General features: G+C 22.4%; 3 protein-coding genes across 3 annotated transcripts; all 3 read right to left on the reverse strand.

Moving 5' to 3' along the window:
• Positions 1-16: 16 nt before the first annotated feature.
• On the reverse strand, positions 17-14812 carry PBANKA_1406900 (conserved Plasmodium protein, unknown function; the record flags this gene model as incomplete). Its single annotated transcript, XM_034567389.1, has 2 exons — positions 17-6163; positions 6365-14812. The coding sequence occupies 2 exons, from the start codon at positions 14810-14812 to the stop codon at positions 17-19; spliced, it is 14595 nt and encodes a 4864-aa protein (XP_034423891.1).
• A 1405-nt stretch (positions 14813-16217) lies between these two features.
• Positions 16218-17588, reverse strand: PBANKA_1407000 (conserved Plasmodium protein, unknown function; the record flags this gene model as incomplete). The annotated part of the gene is made up of 1 exon (XM_034567390.1): positions 16218-17588. The coding sequence occupies one exon, from the start codon at positions 17586-17588 to the stop codon at positions 16218-16220; it is 1371 nt and encodes a 456-aa protein (XP_034423892.1).
• A 1386-nt stretch (positions 17589-18974) lies between these two features.
• Positions 18975-23012, reverse strand: PBANKA_1407100 (conserved Plasmodium protein, unknown function; the record flags this gene model as incomplete). Its single annotated transcript, XM_034567391.1, has 1 exon — positions 18975-23012. One exon carries the CDS (start codon positions 23010-23012, stop codon positions 18975-18977), a length of 4038 nt encoding a protein of 1345 aa, XP_034423893.1.
• Between the last annotated feature and the right edge of the window lie 527 nt (positions 23013-23539).

Raw genomic sequence — 23539 nt, forward strand, 5'->3', positions numbered from 1 at the left:
TTGCGTTTATCACTGTTTACGAAGTTTTACTTTTTTCCCTATTTAATCTTCTTAAGTCTCGCTCTCGTATCGAATTCTTAACATATGTAATAGACGATTCCATAGTTTTCTTTTTTTTCAAGTTACTATTATCCATTTTTTTCGATCCTAGGTTTTTATCTGTTAGCATTGAATTGACATAATTTAATGCTTCGTTCTTGGTTCGAATTTCATTAAAAATATCAAAGTCGTCATATAAGCATATATTCATATCGTTATGCAACTTAATATAGTACATAGAAATTTCATTATCTTTTTCTATAGTTAGTGAATCATTACTTTGCAATAAATCTGAATTCACTTTATTATTTAAATTGTTCGTTGTATTACCCAAAGTAGGTAGTGTGTTTTCTATACTTGGATTGTTATTATTTTCGCTTGTAACATCTAATTGAATAATTTCGGAAGAATTTTTATTTATATCAGTATCTTTACTATTATAAACCAATTTACCTGATAAAAATTTAATATTTTCACATTTTATATAACTTTTACAATTTAAAAATTTACGATTTTTCATTAAATTTAGAAAATCTGAAAGTTTGGTTTTATAAGGATTATTCATTGCGTCTGTAACAAATTTCATTACACTTTTTTTTTTTTTTTTATTTCCTTTAATATGATAATTATGTATGTTTTTTATCATGTCTTGTTCACTATTTTGATAATATAACAATTTCTTACATAGTAATAAAAACACACTATGCATTTTTGTAGATAAATCAGACGGAAAAATTGCGGATTTGTTTGCTATAAATTCTCTAAACAATTTAAAAATTCGTAAGTCCATGGTTGCACATGCGCTATTATTGTACATTATTTCTTCATTATGCGCTGCTTTATTTAAGTAAAAATAATTGTTACTATTATTATTTTTGTTTTCAATTTTCGAGTGAGAATTGTTGTCAATAACTATACTTTCCTCAAGATTATCATCATTTGTTAGCTCACTTCCAAAGAGTAAAATAATTGGATATACTAATACATGTGGTGTAAAATAACATAGAACTTCGAAAATAAAACATAAGTGCTCAATAATAAGTGTGAAAAGGACATTAACAATTGATATATTATATCCATATATAGCTGTAGCATCTTCTAATATTTTGAAGTCGTTAAATCTTTTTATTTTTTTGCCTATATGTATATATATTTCAAATAATATTTTTAATACATCATAAATTTCATTTAAATGGTTTAAGTTTTCAAAACCTAAATACACCCATTTATTTTCTTTACTTAATAATTTATTCTCTTTTTGATCGTTTTCATAGTCTTCTGTTTTTTTTTTACAATATACTCCATCACTACTGTTTTTATCATTTAAGTTCATACTGTTTTCTTTAGTGTCACATTCTTCAATATTTGTATCTTTATTCTGGGAATTTATTTCATCGTTATTTTCTTTCACTTTCCCTGTATTACTATCGTCTTGAATTATATTCGTATCAATTTTATCATCCATTACTTGGTCAGGTATATTATTACCAAAATTTGACTCTTTCGTGTTTTCCTTATTTTGTTCATCCTTATTAATATTTAATAACTTTTCCTCTAATAAAATTTTTTTAATTTCGACATTTAAATTATCAGAGCATATATTTCCTTGCAATTTCTTATATTCTAAGCATATGTTATCGTTAATTTTTAACAGAAGATTTGTTAAAACACTTTTACTTACTTCTAAAATAAGAGTGCAATATTTAATTATACAAAACTCACGTCTTTGTATTCTTTTACAATATAAATTGTAATAATCTGGGTATATTGAATCGATTTTACAAACTTTAAATGCTCCCTTTATAACAAAAACTTTCATATAATGTATGCATTTATCATAATTTTTTCGCAAAAAATAATATGTACATGCATGATAAGCAGCATGAAAATTATAATTTTCACAATTTTTATTTTCTGATATAAAATCTAATCCTTCAATTATATCATTAATAACATCCTTATATTTTATTACAATATTATTTATTACCACTTTTACTTTTGTTATATCATATGTTCCTTCTTCTCTTAATTTATTTCCATCTATTTCAATATCCTTAGTTAAATCTATTGTTTCGTTTCTTATATTAATATTGCTTTTATTGATATCAGGTGATGCTGAATTTTCCTTATTCATATTTAATATATTTAGTGCAAAATTTTCACCATGCGTTTGGCTCGATAATTCCATTTTATTATCTACAGCATCATCGCTTTCGGTATTATTTGAAGGATTTCCATAACATTGTATATTCTTATAATTAAAATCAGTATCTTCATGATAATTATTATAATAATTTACATAATCTGGGGCATTCATATTTATACTCTTGTTATTGTAACTATTTAATGCTTCAGAATTGGATGTATCTACTTCTTTATCATTACCACGACATAAGGATGCCACTTTGAAGGTTCTCTTTTTCATATTCATAAAAAGCCCACGTACTATACTTCCAAATTGCTCGCGATTAGAATGGGGATTATCTTTTGTGATATTAGCTAAATTATTATTGTCTTTTCTAGAATCATTTTCCTTCAATGCGTTTAAACATTTAGAATTTTCATTATTATTAATTTCCTTATGTTTATCCCATTGGAACTCTGATTGTGATTCCATTTTATTTTCTTCACAAATATAATATTTAATGTCTTTAATATTAAAATCACTGCTCTTGATATAATTTAATAAAACGTTTGATAACTTTGTATCATATTTATAGCTAAATAAAGAAGCAATGAAAAAATATGTAGGGTTGTATAAACATATTTTTAATCGTGCTACTAATAATTTATATATAGGTATTATAATCTTTGCACTTTCTTTATCACTATTAATTATATCAATAGATTTTTTTCTGAACATGTAATAAATATTTGTATCTAAAAAACTCGGTTTCAAAGTAAATATATTTTTTTTGAAATTGTTAGATTCACACAAATCAGTATAATTTCTTATCGTTAAATTTTTCAAGTTTTTCATCAACTCTATTTTTTTTATTCCTTTAGAATTTTCTTTATCACATGAATCACATTCCTTATCCTGTTCTCCATCTGTTTGGGCTTCTTCGTTTTCTTCTATACTCCTATTTTCTTCTACCCCTTGCGCTTCCTCAAATTCCCTCTCTTCTTCATCTTTCCTCAGGTGACTAATATCCATAAAACTCATGCATAAAAAAGACAAGGTATCCGCATAGTTACAAATCGAAATTAGAATAAAATGCAAAAGAAGATATTCATATGAATAATATTTTTCAAGTGAATCCGGATCAGTTTTATTTCTGTTTCGAACTATAATTTTGTTTTTTTTATATGCCTTAAAATTGTCATCATCAATATATGATAAAAGTGAATTTGCAAAGAAATTAAATAATTTCCCTAAAAATATAAATACCAAATAAATTGATTTATCTTGAAATTTTGAAAAATCTAATGAATTTATATAATATTCATGAACTCTATTTTTTAAATAAAAATTAAAAATTTTAACATAATATTTTATTGATATATTTTTTTGTACATTTTCTTTTTTTTCTAAAAACAAATTTATTAAAACATCTCCCTTATTAAACTTGCTTAGTGATTTATTTATCTCATTAACATTTTCAGTTTTTATTTTTATCTTGCCTATATTGAATTCATTCTTTTTTTTATTTAAATTTTCTTTATCCCTTTCTTTAGGTGTACTGTCTGATAAGTCGCCATTATGTCCATTTCCTTTCCCCTTTTCACTATCAGCATTTATATAATCCACACTTTTACTATTTTCCTCGATTTCTATTTTAATTTTTTTAATATCTGCTATATATGTTGATTGCCCTGATATAATTTCCTTCGCTTTCATTATTTCGCTTTCTTTTCTCTCCTCAATAGTTGGATTCAATTTATGTTCATCTTTTCCATCTCCTATATTTTTTATTTCGCCGTCGAATTCTATATTTTCCTCTTTTATACACAATTTTTTATTTGTCATATGTACATCATCATTATCATTTTCATCTTCTATATTTAATCTCTTTCTGTATTTTTTTTCATTTTGCATACACCCAAGTATATTTAATAATTGTTTATTTTCCTCGCTATTATCATTACAAACATTTTTATTTTCATTATATTTTTCTTCACTTTTCTCAGATATTTTTTCTATAACATTTTCATCATTAAAATTAAACTCCTCAGCTTTGCAAATAGTGCTATTATTTTTATAAATGTTTATATTTTGAACTAAATCATCAATTGATTCACCTCTAACTTGTTTCATGTTTTTTGAAATTCGTTTTGCTGATTTTATTTTCTTTGTTCTATTCGATTCTAGATTTAAGAAGGATAATATATTACTATTGAACAAGTCCTGTTTTAAATATAAATTTTTTATATATAGACACAATTTTAAGTTTTTTTTTAATGCCTTAAAATTATAAAAGGAATATTTATATTTTAATGCATTACCAAAAACTTTATTTTTTTTTTCAAATGTATAAAAAAGCAAATATTTAATATAAGACGAAATATAAAAATTCGCATTATCAAATATATACTTAGAGTTCAATGTATTTACTTTTGATTTTATAAAATTTATTAATATTTTATAAAACAATATATTTATAAATCTATCCTGAGAATTTAATAAAACCAAATTACAATTTTTCGCATTACTATATTCATTTCGCCTCTCATCGGTTTTAACATATTTTTCTTCGTTCTCCTTTTCATTCTCTTCATTATTTATATCTTCATTTTTATACATATTAGAAATAGAATCTGTAATCATACTACCATTATGCTTGAATTCGTAAGCTGGATTTGACTCTGTAGATATATCCTGGTTTGATTCATTTTCTGGATTTTTTATAATTTCACCAATATAACTATTTAACCCATTTTTTGTAACCATACTTCCTTTTTCCAGATTTGCTTCAAAATTTATCTCCTTTGATTTATAGTTAGCGAACAAAAGGGTGCTATTACACGATTCCTCATGGATACTTAAAAACATGTCAATAAAATGAGGAAACTTCTCGTCTTTTTCTTTATAATGATAACAGAAATATTTATAATATATATAAATCAAAAAATTTAAAAGCGTGTCTGTATGATTTAATATATTTTTAATATACAAAAATTTCAAAAAACAATATATTCTATATGCATCTGTATTGTATAGTGAGTTATTTACTGACTTCATAGATAAGTTTAGTAAAAAATATTCTGAACAAACCAATTCAGAAAAATATTTATACTCTGAAAATATGTACAAATAAAAATACTGTTGAAATAAATAATAATATAACATTACATTTTTATTATTGTAAAAAGACGCCTTTAAACCTATATTTAATTTATCCATAATTTTCTGAATATTAAAATTGTATTGTCTACTGTAATCATATTTTACTTCACTCAATATATGTATAAAGTAACTAAAAAACATGTTACTAAAATGATTATATCCCTTTTTATTTATAACCTTTATTATTTCAAAATAATCTATATTCTTTTTGTTAATTAAAATAAATAAATTGTTTCTGTAATATTTATATATATTTTTAAAATAGTATGGGTTGTTGTTTAGTTTTATTTTAATCTTATATCTATTTTTAAAACTTTTGAACATTAATTTTTTTTTGTTTTTTTGTTCCTCGTGTAATTCCTTCAATTCCCATATTAAATCATTTTTATTCTCAAAATTATATATGTTTTCATTTTTATAATCTAAATTTATATCAACATGATCTAAATCTTCTAATATATTATTGGTATCGTTAGAAATATTTTTATACTTGCAAATATCTTCACACAGTTTTTTTTTGACTACTAAAATTAGGTAATTCATTCCAAAACCCTCATGAATTTTATTCTTCACATCCTCTCCTATTTTAAATGGATTTAATTCATTTAATTCCGTCATAAAAAATTCAAATTCATTTCGATTCAAATCATTTTCTTCTATATACGTATTTTTTATATAGTCACAAAAGCATACATAGTAATAATCATCATTTAAAAACAAATCATTCATATAATCCAAATATACGTTATATGCTAGCGGATCTGCAAAATCAGAACTTAAATCGCTACCTAGAGAAATAAGTTTTTCAAACATCTTCACAAACGACATCATAAATTCCTAATAGTCAAAAAATAAAATAAAGAGAAAATTGAGGAAATGAGTAAACAAACAAATGGATAGACACACATATAGACACATAATGCAATGCCAAAAAATGAAATTTGATAAAGAAAAGCCATAATAATGAATTGACAAAAAAATAACAAAAATAACTATATAAGTGGCAAGATGCACATCAGACATTGATTTTTTGGTTACCTTTCCTTCGCTTTTGGACCTCTTGAAATTTACCAGAAACTGCAAAACATTGTATTCGTTAAATTTGTAATAGACATTATAAAATGAATAATTGAGATAAACATAATTCCTATGATTAATTGTAGTATGCATTTTATTTGACATCCAAAAAAATAAGTTCATAAACATGTTATAATCAACTAGCTTTTTGATATCCAAAGAAATGCTATGCATATATTTATGAATGTATAACGATAAAAATAATTCTGATGCTTTCATTTTATCCATTTTGATATTAAATATATCAAAATTATAATTTGTTATTTTATTATTATTTTTTTTTTCATTTATTTCATTTTCATTTTTATCCTTAGATGGAATATCAAAAGGATAAACTGGTTTTAAAAATAATAAATTATTAAATAAAAACGAAAAACAAATATTAATAAGACTATTAATAGAATCATGACTTCTGTATATTTTGTTATACACTTCTATATGTTTTATATCAATATATGGTTCAACCATATCATATATTATTTTAGAAAGTACTTCTCTTCGATTCATCTTTTCTCTATTGTTTAATTCATGTATTCCATTTTTACAGCCGTAATTAGTATTAGCATTATCGAAAATTGCGTTTTCTTTTTTCCCATATGTGCATAAATAGGATTGGCCTTTTACATCACGTCCTACATCACTTTCATCATCGTTTATGCTATTATCTTTATACACGTGCAATATATTATTTACTTCATTTATTTTATTATATAGTGAAGAAACTGAATCTTGTAATTGGGAATATTTTTGAGGTCTGCAATTACTATTATCATTTTTTTTTCGTTGTTCTATATTGTTATGGCTTGTTTCCACCTTTAATGAATTGGTACAATTTTTTCCATATTTATGCAAATAATACAACACACATGAATATATACAATTAAAAGACGATTTTCTATTATCAAGTTTTAATCCTTTTATGACTTTTTTTACATTACTCAAAATTATTTCATAATATAATTTTTCATAGCAAAAATAGTTAATATTATATAAGCACCTTTCTATATTTATAGAAATATCTGTGTTAAATGTTGTTAATAATATATTTAAAGAAAAATAAAATAAATTAAGTGAGCATTTTTTCATATTATATAATTCTGACTCCCTTATATTGAAATAGTTACAATATTTGTCTGGTATTATATATTTAAATAATGAGTGAAAAATTAATGCATTTTTTATGGGAATATAGTTTTCTATTAAGTTATTTTCTTTACACATTTTATTTAACTTTGAAAAATTATCATCTACTTCTAAAATATCATTTCCATTTTTTGCACTATTATACAATTCATAAAAAAACATAACATTTTGTAATATATTTTCTATTAAATTACAAAATGCGTATATATATTTATTTCTTTTTATTTTATTTCCCTTATTATTTCCCTTTTTAGATATCAATAAAATATTAGTATAGCTAAAACACAGTAAAGTGTTTACATATATATTACATTCCTCCATATGCCCTTTTATTTTCTTCTCTTGTTCATCTTTCGCTATTGATATGTTACTATTCTGGAATTCATTTCTATAAATTTTTTGGCTGTTCATGCTTCTAGTTATTCCTCTTTTCGTTGAAATATTTATCCTCTTGGATCCAACAGACGGATTAAAGTGTAGATATGTACGCAAAGGGGATGATAATAATAATATAATACTACTTGAAATGTGCACAAATATATAATATGTATTATATATATCGTTATTCATAAATAAGTCATGATTTTTTCGAATATGTAAAATGTTATAGTTTTCTATATATAATATTGAAATAAGTATAAATAATATATGAGAATATGTCCGATATAAAGAACTATATATTTTACTACCATGTTTATCAACTATTGGTATATATTTAAAAAGACTAATATTGTTTAATTTTTTTTTAAATTTTTTTTTCAGTTTGTTTAATTTATTATAATTATCAATAATTGTTTTACTTTTATACATATGCTTAATTAATGATTTATTAGACCATAATTTTTGCGGCATGTACATATTATTGTTTCCTCGTCTTCCCACTTTTCTACTTATATTTTTTATTTTTCGTCTCTTTAAATTTATCTTTTCATATTTACCATTACTGTATTTATTTATGTATAAGTGAAACCTCGGATACACCCTTAGAAAACTGAAGATTTTTCTTTCCACATTTGTATCTTTCTTAATGCTTTTTTTAATCATGATTTTTTTTTTTTGAATATTCACATTTTTGTTGTTATTATATGCGTTATTCATATAACTAACAGCATTTTCTACAAAATCAAATGAAGTATAGTTGTTATTATTTGGTTTATTATTTTTTGGCTTCACATATAATTCATGTGCTCTATATGTATTGTCAAATTTGTTCATAACTTTTTTTTTCAAATTTTTATTTTTAATAAAAAAACCGAAATATTTGTTTATTTTTGTTCCAATTTTTTTCTCTAATATATCATTTTTAATTTTGAACTTTCCTCCTATTGTCACATTTTTCTTCACTTCATTTATTATTTTATATATTCTATTCTTGTTAAAATAAACACCATTTATTTTGTTTTTTTCACACATATTACTTCTGCAGCTATTCTTTCTCATTTTGGGGTATTTCGGTATTTCGTTATAATCCATAGGCGCTGTCTTCATATTTTTGTATGCATCATTATCACCAGGATGATAATTATACAAATTATATTTTTTCTTAACGCTTTTTTTTTTTCCTATTAATTTTTTGTCTAATTGAATATATACATCAACTTTTATCAAATTATTTACAAAAATATGGAATGAAGTAAAAATTTCATTTAAAAAATTGTATGAACATCCATACCTATAATTTATAAAATTGAACATGTTCAAAGTGTTCCAAGTATCTTTGTCATCATAAGAAAAAACATTTTCCACCCGTTTCCCAATAATTTTGTATAACTTATTTGCGTTATGTTTTAAAAATGAATTAAGGCGTAAATAAAAAAATGAAAATATTATATTGTAAATTTTCATAATTTTTTTAACCAAAAAAAAACGCATAATATTATCAGTTCGATTTCTTTTATACTTATCCTTATGTATTCCCTTAGATACACATATTTTTCTTACTTTTCTAAATTCATCTACTTCAGCATCTTTTTCAACACCAGAAATTATAAAATCTATAGAGTCTTTCAAAAAATCAATGATAACATTTTGAAGCTCATAACTCAAAAATAGAAAACACAAACGCGAATCGAATAAGGAATGGAGATAATCAATGCTTGAATTAAAGTTTTCATCAATTGATTTAGCTCTTTTATATAAATTTAAAATATCATTTTTTTTTAATTCATTGCATATCAATTTTTTAATATATTCATAAGAGTTCAATAATACGATATAACGCTTCTTAGCAATACTTACTTTTTTTCTCATGTATTTATCCCTTTTTGTATTTTTATATAATAGTAATATTTTAAACAAATTATTTTCATCTGGGATATATTTACGGTTTCCATTGCCATATTTATTTTTATTCTCTTCATACATATTTCTTAAATTACTGCTGTCATATTTATACAATTCAAAAACATATTTGTCTTCTTTTAAAACTTTAAAAAAAGATGGTTTTGAAAAAATATTTTTATTAAGCAGATTATAATTTATTTCATCAAGTACAAAATTATAATTATTGTTAATTGGTAACTTCTTTATTTTTAATATACTATATAAACTATTACAATAGTTTTTTATCTTTTTTATTTTTCGACGTATTATTTTCCTTAATATCTCATGTTGGTGAATGCCTAAATTTAATATTAAAAAACATTTATTATAGCATTTTAAAAACGACGAAAATGTTATATTTATATTTTCATCAAGCCGTGTTATGAACTTTTGAAATTTTTCAAATTTTGTCATTTCATAATTCATATTATCCATAATAATGTTCTCTTTTGCAAAATCTTTATTATAGACATGTTCGCTACTATCACAATTTATTGTATTTCTTTCTACACTTAGCACACTACTACTATTGCTTACTTCGTTGCTTTTGCTAGCCTCATTGCTGTAACTATTTGCTTCTTTAATATAATAGCTCATTTCGTTACTACTAAATTCACTACTTCTTCCACTGTTCTCCTCATCACTTTTCGAGCTACTTCTAGTGCTACTTATTTTTTCACTTCGGTTTTCAATTTGATTCATGATTTTATAATCCGTCCCTTTTTCGCTCCTTTCATTGTCCCTCTTTCCATTTTGGTCATCAATATATTCGTCACTACTTCTATTATTACCCTCATCAATACTTCTCGAATTACTACTATTCTTTTCATTTATATCATTAGATTCTTCTCTGTTTTTATCACCACTTCCTGAATTATTATAGCCCTCCTCATCATCTTCTATGCCATTTTCTTCGCATATATTGTTTTCCATCTGGCTATCTTCTCCTCTACTTTCTTCCTTTTCCGTCTCTTCTTCATCCTCTTCGATTTCTTGTTTTGATTCTATTTCTTCCTCTTCTTCTATTTCTTTTTCCTCTTCGGTTTCATTCTCTGCTTCTACTTCTTGTTTCTCCTCTGCGTCTTTTTCATTTTCTAGTTCATCTTCGCATCTGATCGACCCAACTGTCTCTTCAGATATCTCTTGTCCAATGTCAGTTCCATCATTGCCAGGCACAGTCTCTGCGATGTCTTTATAAATAACAAACTTATCAATTTCCTCCGTATTAGCACTATAGAAATTATTTTGCTCACTCTTTACTAAATAGTTAATATCATATTTATTAAGAAAAAATGTAACATTTTTAAAATAATATTTTGAATTAATATATAAAAATTGTAAAAAAATAATTAAAACGTGTGATTTTATTTCTCCAATTTGTTTATTATAGCTATGTCTAATTAATAGGCAATTTAAAATTTCAAAAGTATTATTTATAATATTTTCTAAATTCATATTAGGAAAATATGTATATTTGTGTAATTTCTTTAAATAACATTTATATAATAATTGTAGCATACATAAATGGCAATATATTACGCTTATATAATCATCAGATTTTAGTTCACTTTCATCAGTAGATGTCCAATCATTTCCATAAGTAAAATTTATACTTTTTTGTTCTCGGTATTTTTTATGTATTTCTCTAAAATTATTTATTTCTTCTGTATCCCTTTCAATATTGTGATAAAAGTGCTTTATGGGGTCACAATTAATACTAGATAAATATAAACCATATAATTTTATAAAACTTGGATATTCATGAATATTTTTTTTATTTATAATATTATTGTATGTAAAAAAAATAAATATTTTTAGCAAAAAATCCTTTAGCATAAAACCATAATTATTATTACAATAATGATAAAATAATATCAATGTAATCTCTTCAATTCGATGCTTAGTAAAATAACTAACATTTGATGAATTAAAAAATTCATAAAAATCTATTATATCATCAAACATATCATTATTTTCTTTTCTCATATCAATATATAATTTCTCTCTTTCCATATTGTAATTATATGATACTTTAGGAATTTTGTTAAAATGGGATTCACCAGTGGAACTACTTGAAAGGCTTTCCAAATCATTTCTTAAAATATTTTTATCATCCCAATTAATATTATTATGCTCATTTTCTATATTAATAACTTGCTCGCTTATTTCAATACTATGATTTACTGAATTTCCATCTTTCCTCTTTTCTATAATTAGTTGTAATTCATTCTCAATTTCAGATTTGTTATTCAAGTAATATTTTAGATTATTTTCATTAGTTTTGTTACTATCATTCATCATACCACTCTTAAAATTTTTTTTTTTTTTTTTGATATTGCCCATATAACTATTTTCATTTACTTTTGATACACCCTTTTTAGAATTATTACTATTTCCATCATTACAATCACTCGAAACATTTTTTATATCTGTTTCTTTTTTCCTTTTTTTCAGTAAACTTTGAATATATATATTATCTACAGTTTCATTTTTTTTAATTTGTTTACTATTGTGTGTAGATAAATCATTAATGATATTTTTCAAATGTACAGGTAAACTATTAAATTGAAAAATGTTTTTAAATGAATACTTTAATTTTTTTATTTTTTTTTTTAAATAATCCTTTTCCTTAATATTTTTTAATAAAAATATATCGATAATAAAATGAGATATATTAAATATATTACTACTGTTAATATGATCAAATTTATCTATTCCATACATATTTTCATATAAATAATATATATGACTAATGTTGTTATTTTTTTTTATACTTTTTAAAAATTTTGAATAATTTTTTATAACAAATAGACTGTTGATATTATCTATCATTTTATCGGCAGCATCAGAGAGCGTATAATTATTATAAAGACTTAATTTTTTCACCTTGTCTCTTATTCTTTTTTTATTGAATTTATTAATATTATTTACAATTATTTCCTCTATTTCTTTTTTGTCATTAAAATTATTGTCCATGGTATTATAATTACACCGAATATAATTAATTTCGTTTTTTATTTCTTTATATAAATTCATAAGGTGAACAAATTCATTATAACCGTTATTTCCTTTTATCACATTTTCATTTTTTCTATTCAAAATATTATTATCATAAATATTTGTCATATTTCTTTGAAAACCTTTCTGAAAGTTATTATAGTTACATAAGCTATCATTCCTATTAATTACAATCGAATCTATTTCCTCACTACACGAATCGGTGTAATTTTTTTTTTCCGACTCCCATGAACTCATATTTTTTCCATTATTATATTCAATAGGTACATCATGAATATCATCCCCTAGCGTTTTCATATAATTTTCTTTTTCGTCTTTCCGTTTTCTTCCCCTTTTTATTCCAGAATTTGATCCATTTTTACTCATCCAATTTAATTCATCTTCAGGCTCATCGTAAAATTTAAGAACAACATCAAATTTATTTTTCAAAGATGCTTCATACATGCTTCGAAAAAAATCCACAAATGATTTATTTTTGGGAACTTTTATTATTCCAATGTCCTTATTTTTATTATTTATAACATCGGAATATTCATCTATTAAACTCATCTTATATCCTTTATATATTTTTTTCATATTCTTTCCTACGCTCAAATTGTTAATTCCCCCTAAATTATGGTTGTAAAATAAATTATTTCCCTTGTATATAACATCATAATCTGAAGACACATTTCCTGAATATTTTTCTCTAATATTATTGTACTTTATATTCGAATTATATTTATTTGTAAAATTGTCTTTTCCAGATTCTATATCACTAGAAGTATCACTTGCATTATTAAATATTTTATCATTTAAATTACTATTTTTTAAAGAATCTATATATTTATTATTGTATACATTCATGCTGAGTTTTTTATTTTTACCATTACATAAAAAAGATAATGGTTCTAACGAATTATCATTATATGAATGTTTCACGTTATTTTGTGGATTCCTTCTTATTATACAATTTTTTTTACTATCATTATAGTATCCATGCATACCGTTTTGCTCATACATACCCTCAAAACTATTTTTCACAATAAATTTGTTTGTTTTATTAAAATACCAAGTTTGCTCTTTCATTATTTTACGATGATACGTTTTTTTCTTATTTTTTGGCAAATTAAACACATCAGCGGTAAACACAATGCTATTATATAAGCATAGAGGAAAATCTGTATCTAAAAAATTATATTCATTCCATTTTTCTCCACTATATAAGGGCAAATATGAATGAGTATTGTTTTTATCATGAATACTGTTATACAAATCACTAATTTCTTTATTATTACTGTTGTTGGTATTTGTTTCTTTTTTATATCCTTGTATAATATTCTTAGTCATGTCAGTTATAAAATACTTCTTAAATATGCGTCGAATATTATTGTATATAAGTTCATTAAAGCGCGTACTTTCTTTATCATTATATAATAAAGAATAATTAAAACATGATTTTGCACTTAAATAATAAGACACATTATTTGTTTGTAAAAAGTATTTCGTGAATATTACACCGGCATTATAAAATATTTCTATTTTATTTTTGTTTACAATTCTTTTCATATATTTTGACAATAATATATATGTCAAAGAACTGGATTTATAATTCTCAAAATAGAAATAACAATTCCCTATTATTTTCAGAAAAATTATTTTGGCTGCATAATTTTTCTTTTTTATTTTTTTTATATTTTGCAAACCATATTTTAAACACTTTTCTAATTTAACTTCACTGTATAAACTTTTCAATCGTTCTACATATTTATTTTGCGTTTTTTTCTTTTTTCGCCTTTTTTTTTCTAAATAAACATTGTCATTGTTTTCATCATTATAACCTTCATATATTTCCTTAAGTAATAAATCTTGCATATGGTTGCAATGAAATTTTGACACAGATTTTATATGTCTCTTCTTTTTATTCATATGCTTTTTCTTTTGCATTTTCGTTTTTCTGTTTTTAATAGAATTTTACAAAGTAAACCATTCCTCATTTAATAAATAATTTTTATAACAAGCCCAAAACACATTTCTTTGGGCAATATGGAAAAGATACATAAATGTAATAAACACTAATGAGTGTAAATACACCTACTATGTTTTTTGAAGGTTCTTCTTTCAGTATTATCCCATCAAGTACATATATAAAAAACACATTTGCACATAAACTCTTACGTAAGTAATTATGCAGATAATTACATGAACAAGTGCATAAATATAAATGCGTGAATACGGATATATATATTTTTTTTTTTGATTTTCTATCTTTCCCCCATCTCACTTATTTGCTTATTAAAGTTGAGGTAATTTATGCACTTTAATCAGATTATAAGTACACGCAAAAAATACATATATTTATGCATCAAAAAGTGTATACATTTTTCTGATTAATATATTAAGAAATAACCATTAAAAATATATTAAAAATTGTATTTAAAAATAATATAACAAAGAAAGATTTATTATTCCATTTATTCAATGAATCTTTTATTATTTATTATTTTATTTATTGCAAAATTAAGCTTAATTTAGTTTTATTTACTTATGGTCCTTTATGGGGCGTTTTAAAAAATATATATATGTGTTTGACGCAACTTAGAATTAATATATTTGCATATAAAAAAATAAATATAAAACAAAACTGAAAAAAATATAATAAACCATATTTCACTAATCTATTGTAACACACTATTATACTTTTCACCAAAATAATATGAAAATATAATAAAAAGGTGTAAGCTAGCAAAAACTGAATGTGCATGAAAATTAATTATTATTCTACATTCTATGTAGTAAAAAACTGATAAATATATTTAAAAAAATAACAATAATAAATAAAATATATAAATAATAAACGGATGAATAATTTTAAATAAAACGACACTCCTAATGTGTATGGAAAAAAAACGAAAACAGTAAATAAGGATGAATACATAAAAAAAATAATATACTTCAAATATTAAAATAAATTACAGAAACGATCATGTTTCATAAAAATATAGGAAAAAACAATAATAAAATGATAAAAATTGTAAAATAGTATAAAATTACACACATGCATATATGCTTATATATATATGTACAAGCTGAATAATACTTTAATATGTGTTTAATGACGAATTAAGGAATACAGAAAAATAAAAATGAACATAGTTGGAATAACAGTGGAATGTTATAAATAACAAATGCTTGCAAAAAATATTTGAAAAAATTAATAAAAATAAATAAGGCTTAGCTCAAACACGAGCGCAGCAAGACAAATAAAACCTAAAAATAATGTAATTAACGAAATACTCGTTTTTCCTAGTACATATATATATATATTTTTTCCCTCTCTATATTAACTGAGTTAGTTAGATGAGTAAATTATATTAAGAGCCTGCTCCAAAGAATTATAAATATCTATGTTTTCAATATAGTTAATTGGATGCTTTAATTTTTTTGTAGTTTCTATTAAAATATTTTGTATATCATTTATATAATTAATATTTTTAATATATTTATTTTCTTCCATATTTGAATCAATAGTTCTACTTGAAAATCGTTTAATACTTGTCTCTTTATCACTAATATAAACTAAAAAGTATATTATTTTATTTGGATATTTATTATTCAGTTTATTTATTAAATCTGCATTCACATGTACACCTTCTATTATTATAGACTCATTGTTTATAATATGGTAATTAATAATTTCATCGATGAAATTAAACAAAAGGGCGCATTGTTTTGAATAATTTTCAATGCATCTCTTTCTTAATAATGTATGAGGAATGCTATCTTTTATATAGTTGGATGAATAATTTTCACATTCATCCCTAATTTTTCCGTTTGAAAAATTGAAATTAGGATAATGATGAGTATCATATGCCTTGTCGTCGTTTACTCTACTACTATATCCTATTCCGTTATCTATATTTGTTGCATTTTTCTTCATATTTAGATTTTCATCATATTCTTCATCATCACTATTAACTAATTTCCATGATTCATATGTTGAAAATTTTAGATATTTATCACCATTTGTGTCATATTTTCTTAAAATTTCTCTTATTATATCTGTCGATAAAATTCTATTAATATTTAAAAATAGACTTAGCAAACAACTTAATGTACTTTTACCAGATCCTGATGTACCGCTTAATACTATTATATAATTGTTTCTTGCTCCACCCTTTATATAACGAACCCAATCATCTAATTCTTTATTTATTATTTCGTTATCTAAATAAGTGTTTATAGTTTTGTCAAATTTCACAACTCCGATTTCATCATATATAACATCTTTCGTGGTACTATTGCTTTGCGAATCATTTACATCTTCATTTTTAGTTGAAATTTTATCAATCTCATTAAATATACTCTTTTCTAGTTCAATATTTGTTATATCTAATTCAAAGCTTCTTGTCTTTTCCATATTTTCCAATCCACCTATTTTAAAGATGTGATCCTCTTTTTCTTCTCTTTTTTCAATGCTTGAATAATTTTTGTCCACAAAATTTAACTTAAATTTATTATTTTCATATATCACATTAATATATATTTTATTTATAAAGTAGTATTCTGAACATATATATATTTCATTGCCCTTTTTATTATATTCAACTAATGGCACCCTTTCCTTAAAATTTATTATATCATCTATTGTTTTCTTTCTCCTTTCAATATCTGCTCTTATTATATCATTTATAATTGATCCATCCATATAATCGATATTCATTTCGTGAAAATTTTATTTATTATAACACATAAAAAAATATATAGCAAAAATAATGTTAATGTATATAAACGTCATTTACACATACAAACACAATATTCCATATACTGTAGTAACCTAATTTAAAGAAAAACAGTATAAAATTAAATATATTTATTATCAAGTCATGTATATATATTAATTACATTTATTTTTCATTTCCTTTTTGAATTTTTGCGACTCATAGCTATTATATGCAACATAGGAAATGCAATAAAAAATTAATAAAGTAATATTTTCCTAAATATTTCCTTAATTCAATTTATTTCATTTATTTATTTTTTGTTTTTTATATAATGCAGAAATTACTAATTTTAGTAAAAACGAAAAAAATATAAATTAAAAATAAAATTCTTAAAAACAAAAATTATTTCCATACTATTCTACATTAAAAATATGTACGCAATTCGTACACACAATATTATAGCCATTATACTTAAAAGTATACTATGCTGTACGCATTATTATATGCATGTTGGATATACGTAAATTATCATTATATATACAATACATATAAATATAATGCTCATAAATTAACAATTTTTATTTCCGTATTTCTGAGACTCAAGTAAATACATATTTATGCTTAAATATCACTCATGGACGGGGAATTTTTTTTTAATTAATAGGATAATTGCGATTTATTGGATCATTTATGTTATTAAACTATTTTTCCTAAGAATAATATTTTTTCTTTCTTTTCTTATTCTACAAGTTTGGCAGCCAATAACAGAATGGACATAAATTTATGATACAATTTTTGTTTTCCTAATAAGATAATATATTATATATATTTGTGGATGCCCCATTTACACAAAGCTGGCTTATTTAGAATGTTTAAGTAATTCATGAGAATAAATATATATACTTTTTTTACACCATATTTCGCAAAATAACTTAAAATATATGAATAACAAAGTAAAAAATATACAAATAGTGGAATATAGTTTTTGTAGGAAAATATCGAAATAGCGAATTAATGCTCATTAGTAGATATAACACGATATTTTTTATAATTAAATAAAAAATAAATAACATATATTTTTATTTTTAAAACAATAAGTTACAAACTTAAAAAATTTTAATTAAAAAAAAAATTGCCATATCAAATAAAATTGAAAAAAATTACAAATTCATTTTTTATGCATTTTAAAATATATTTTCATAATTTTAAGTTCGACTTAGTCTTCTCTACCTATATATATGTACACATGTATGAATAGGACAGTAGCATATAACGTTTTAGCGCATATAAGCGAGGAATTTCCATATTCCCAATATGGCAATTTGTAAAAGATATAATATATTATACATGTAAAATTTCCTCATATGTGTATACACATTTCAGCGTCACTTATTCTCATAGTCATAAGATGTTTGCTTTGTTGGTACAAATTTGGGATTTTCATCGATACTAATATTTAATTTTTTACAAAGAAACTCGATAATTCGACAACTTGAATGCGCATAGTATAGGTCCATATATAAAGCACATTTTTTTTGTAACATTAAAATATATTTTATTTCTCCAAAATTATATTTATATAAAAAGAAAAGGAATTTAATGAATTTTTTCTTATCAATATAATCTATGTTTATGCATAATTCACGAAATATATGCTTATTTATTGGAATTTCATGAAAATATCGAACTTTTACTATTGAATAATATGCTTGCATATAGATTTTTGTTTCATCATTATTATTATCTTCAACTTGTTCTACGTTTGTATATTCATTACTATCATTTATTCCATTAGTAATATCATTGGAACAAGCATCTTTTTTATTTTTTTCGTCATAAGAAGAATATTCACTAAAATCGAAATTATTTGAATCCGCGCTAAAATTAGAAGGGAACATATTTCTTTCATGTATATCAACATCATTTATATCATTATCTGTTCCTAAATAATCATATTTATTACTTTTATCATCAGCCCTTTTTATTTTTTCTTCATTTCCAGTTTCTTGTTTGGATTTCCTCATTATTTCTGTACTACGTTCATTTCTATTATATTTATATTGAATATATCTACAAATAAATATATTTGTTATCACTTCTAAACATTGAATATATTTGCGATTTTTCTTCCCAAAATACAAAGAGTTCAATATAAGATATAGAGATTTATTTGGCATAGTATAATAAAAACATTTGATAAAGTTTGTTTTTTGGGTGTGCAGTGTATTTTCATTTTTTAAAATATATTCACAAAAATAACTTAAAAAATTTTCATTCAAAATTATGTCATTATTTACATATTTTGAATGTTTTTTATTTTTATACAATATATAAGCAATATGTTTTTTAATATTTTCTGGTATTTCTTTATCTTTTTTTATACAATTTTGATAAATGTGATCTATTATTAGTCTCTTGTCTTCCCAATTCAAATTATAGCATCCGTCGATATTATCATTATATACATTTTTATATTCAAATTTTTCATTATTAATTTCATTTCCTAATAAATATTCATGGAACAAATTTAAAAAAAATATATATTTTTTTTTTACTTTTTCTTCTGAAGCTTCATTATTTAATAATTGAAATATTTTTACAATTACTAAAGATAACAAATTTGCAGTTGCATAATTTAGCTTGAAAACAATATTTTCTAACAATAAAAATATATTTCTCGAATCAAAGAAATGAGTGTATAACGCATATAAATTTACTGGGGTATATATAAATATATTATTTAAAGTATTATAAATATAATTATTTATATTAAAAATGTCACGGTCAAATAATACCTCACTGCTGTTTATACTCTCATTGTTTTTATAGTATTTATCAATATTGTTCATTCCAAATTTATTTTCCTCAATATTATAAGAATTATTTTTGGTTACAGATTTTGTGGGTATTTCATATAATTTGAAATTATTCTCCGCTATCTTATTCCCTCCAAAATAACTAGCTTCCTCATTCCTATTTTTATGGCTAATATAATTTATCTTTGAATTGGTTAATAAATATTTGTTATTCCTAGATCTAAAGTGCTTTATTTCTGCATCGTGGTAATTATAATTATTGCTAATATTATTTCCACTATTGTTATAAAAGCTACATTTCCTTTCATCATTTGGTGAAAAAGTATTATCCAAATTTACACATTCAGAATTTATGCAGTTACTTAAATAAAAATAATGCAAGCTCTTCTTATAATCCGAGTTTATTAATTTTTTATTTTTTGAAACAAAATCGTCATAAGACAAAAATACAGTTTTAAAATATTCATAAATATGTATAATATTTAATGCATTGAATTTTTTAAAAATATTATTTTCCTTGTCTATATTTTTTAAAAATTTATTTTTTTCTTCCCATTTCTCTTTTTCATCCTTCGAATAATAATTTTCATAATTACAATAAATATAAGGATCAAATTTTTTTAAACATTTCACACCATTAAATAAACTTTTTAAAAATAAAAATATTCCTTCATAATATTCAATTTCAACATAGAAATAAAAAAGATCTAATAAATATTTTTCATCATAGGATTGTAATTTGTTTCTTTCGTTAAATTCATATAATATATATGATGCATTGGAATTTTGTTTGCTGCTATTAATTTTTGGTGTATTCAATATATTAACATCATTAGGATTCTTGTAGTATTTCGTCAATCCTAATTTTAAAAAATATTCGTTCTTTTTCACTTCGTTTTGTTCTTCATTGTTTTTTATAATTCTGTCAAAGTTTACAGTATAGTTAGTTTGGCCCATAGAATGAGTGTTATAACATTCATCATTGGAATCAAATGCTGTTCTTAATTTTGTGTGTGGTGATAAAAAATCATAATAAATTAAAGAAATATCACACAAATATTTTATAACATTGGTATTTTTATGATTATTGAGAAAAGCCAAAAACTCCTCTTTATTTAGTGTAAGTATTTTTTCCTTGATTTTATATAATAATATTTGATCAATAAAAATGTTACAATAATTATTTTTTTCAAGTAACATTTTTAAAAATAAAAAAACAATCATATTAGACTTGTTATAAAATGGAACATAATAATGACACATACTTAAAAGAAATTTTTTATTTAACAATTTAATATATTCATAATTATTTATTTTAAATAAATATAAATTGGATAAAATCTGATAAATGTCTTCATTATTAAATTTTTTTAGATTATTTAACAAATATTCATATACAGCTTTTAATATATCTTCTTTAAAGTATTTATAATAAATCAAAACTTCCATTAGTAAGTTTATTTTATTTTTGTTTTTATCTTCTATATCTTTCTTATTGTAATATTCATATATGTAATCTACATATTTATTTTCCATAATATATTTATTATGTAATGATCCGTATCCATCTATTGATTTGTCTAAATTTGTTGATAATTTATTATTTTGGGAGTGTATATTATTTCTTTTAACATCATCGTTTTTGCTTATTTTATCATAATTTTCATTTAACGCATTTTGAATATTTCGTTTTAAAAAAAACGAGTCCACATATTCGATATTCCCTTGGGGGATCAATAGATCTAACTTTAAAATTATATGATGGCTAAAATATTCTAAAAGATCAGTATTAGCACAGTTTAACTTCTTTAAATTATTCAATAGAAAAATAATAGCATTAATGTCAAAATTTAATTTATTTGATATAATATAATTTGACAACGATTGTAAAGTTGTCTCATTTTTACAATTTAAATAAAATAAAGACGTGTATATATTCAATATATTATCCGAATTTAATATATTTTGGTTATTTAAAATTATAACAAGTAAAGAATTTATAAATTTTTTATTAACTCTATTAAAATATGCATATATATATAATATTAAATGTATATGAGATATTTTAAACTTGTTTTTATTTATAAAAATATAATTTTCGACCAACTTTAAAAAATTCACATTTCTATATTTCAGCTTATATAAACTTATTAATATCGTTACTATGTTATTTGGAACAATCGCATTTTCGCCATCATCATTTTCATTCATATTCAAAAGGTCTTCATTACACCTATTGAACTCGTTGTATAAATCCCGATTGTTTAAATAATTTATTATATATATTTCTAATGAGTTTAATATTTTCCGAACTAAATGTATATTTTGTAATCTTACATTACTTGCACATTTTAAGGTGTCAACTAATTCTCGAAATGATTGATAGTGTATGGGTGTTTTTATAAACTTATCTACATTTAAGCTATTGATGTTTATATATTTATTTAAAGAAAAATCTATATATATATTTTTAAATCGTGTTTTTTTCTTATTAATATTATTACTATTATTACTTTTTACTTTAATTACTTCACTTGATTTCGTTATGTAAAATCTTTTGTTTAAACATACAAAAGAAAGCTTGTTCTTATGTAATATTTTGTCCATAATATTTTATAATTCTTCATATAGTTCAATCGTCATATTAATTTTTATGATTTTCCTGTGCTTAGCCTTTATATAACATATTTTTATTGATTTTTTCATGTTCCTTTATTATAAATATTGTATCTTTACATTTATTTTATCATGCTCAAATATTTCTATATTTTTTCCATATTATTTTTTTATTAATTTGCCAATTATTTTTTCAACTTGTATAATATTTAATCACATTTTATATTTTTCCTTTTTCGATATATTAATTAAAATTTAGAGAAAAAAAAAATAATATGTATACATATTAAGAATAACTATTTTCCGAATTGCTGGGGTATACTATTAATATTTTTTTCACCCTATAAAACTATCAGAATTTTTAAAAGATTTGTTAATATTTACTTTTTTTTGTATACATCATATTAATGAAAACATATACAAACCCAGCATACAATATATATCTGTATACACACACGTGTATGTATTATGTACATATTATTTTCCTGTTTTTGATTTTCATAATAAGATTTTAAAAT

Source organism: Plasmodium berghei (assembly GCF_900002375.2).
Source record: "Plasmodium berghei ANKA genome assembly, chromosome: 14".
Taxonomy (NCBI): Eukaryota; Apicomplexa; class Aconoidasida; order Haemosporida; family Plasmodiidae; genus Plasmodium; species Plasmodium berghei.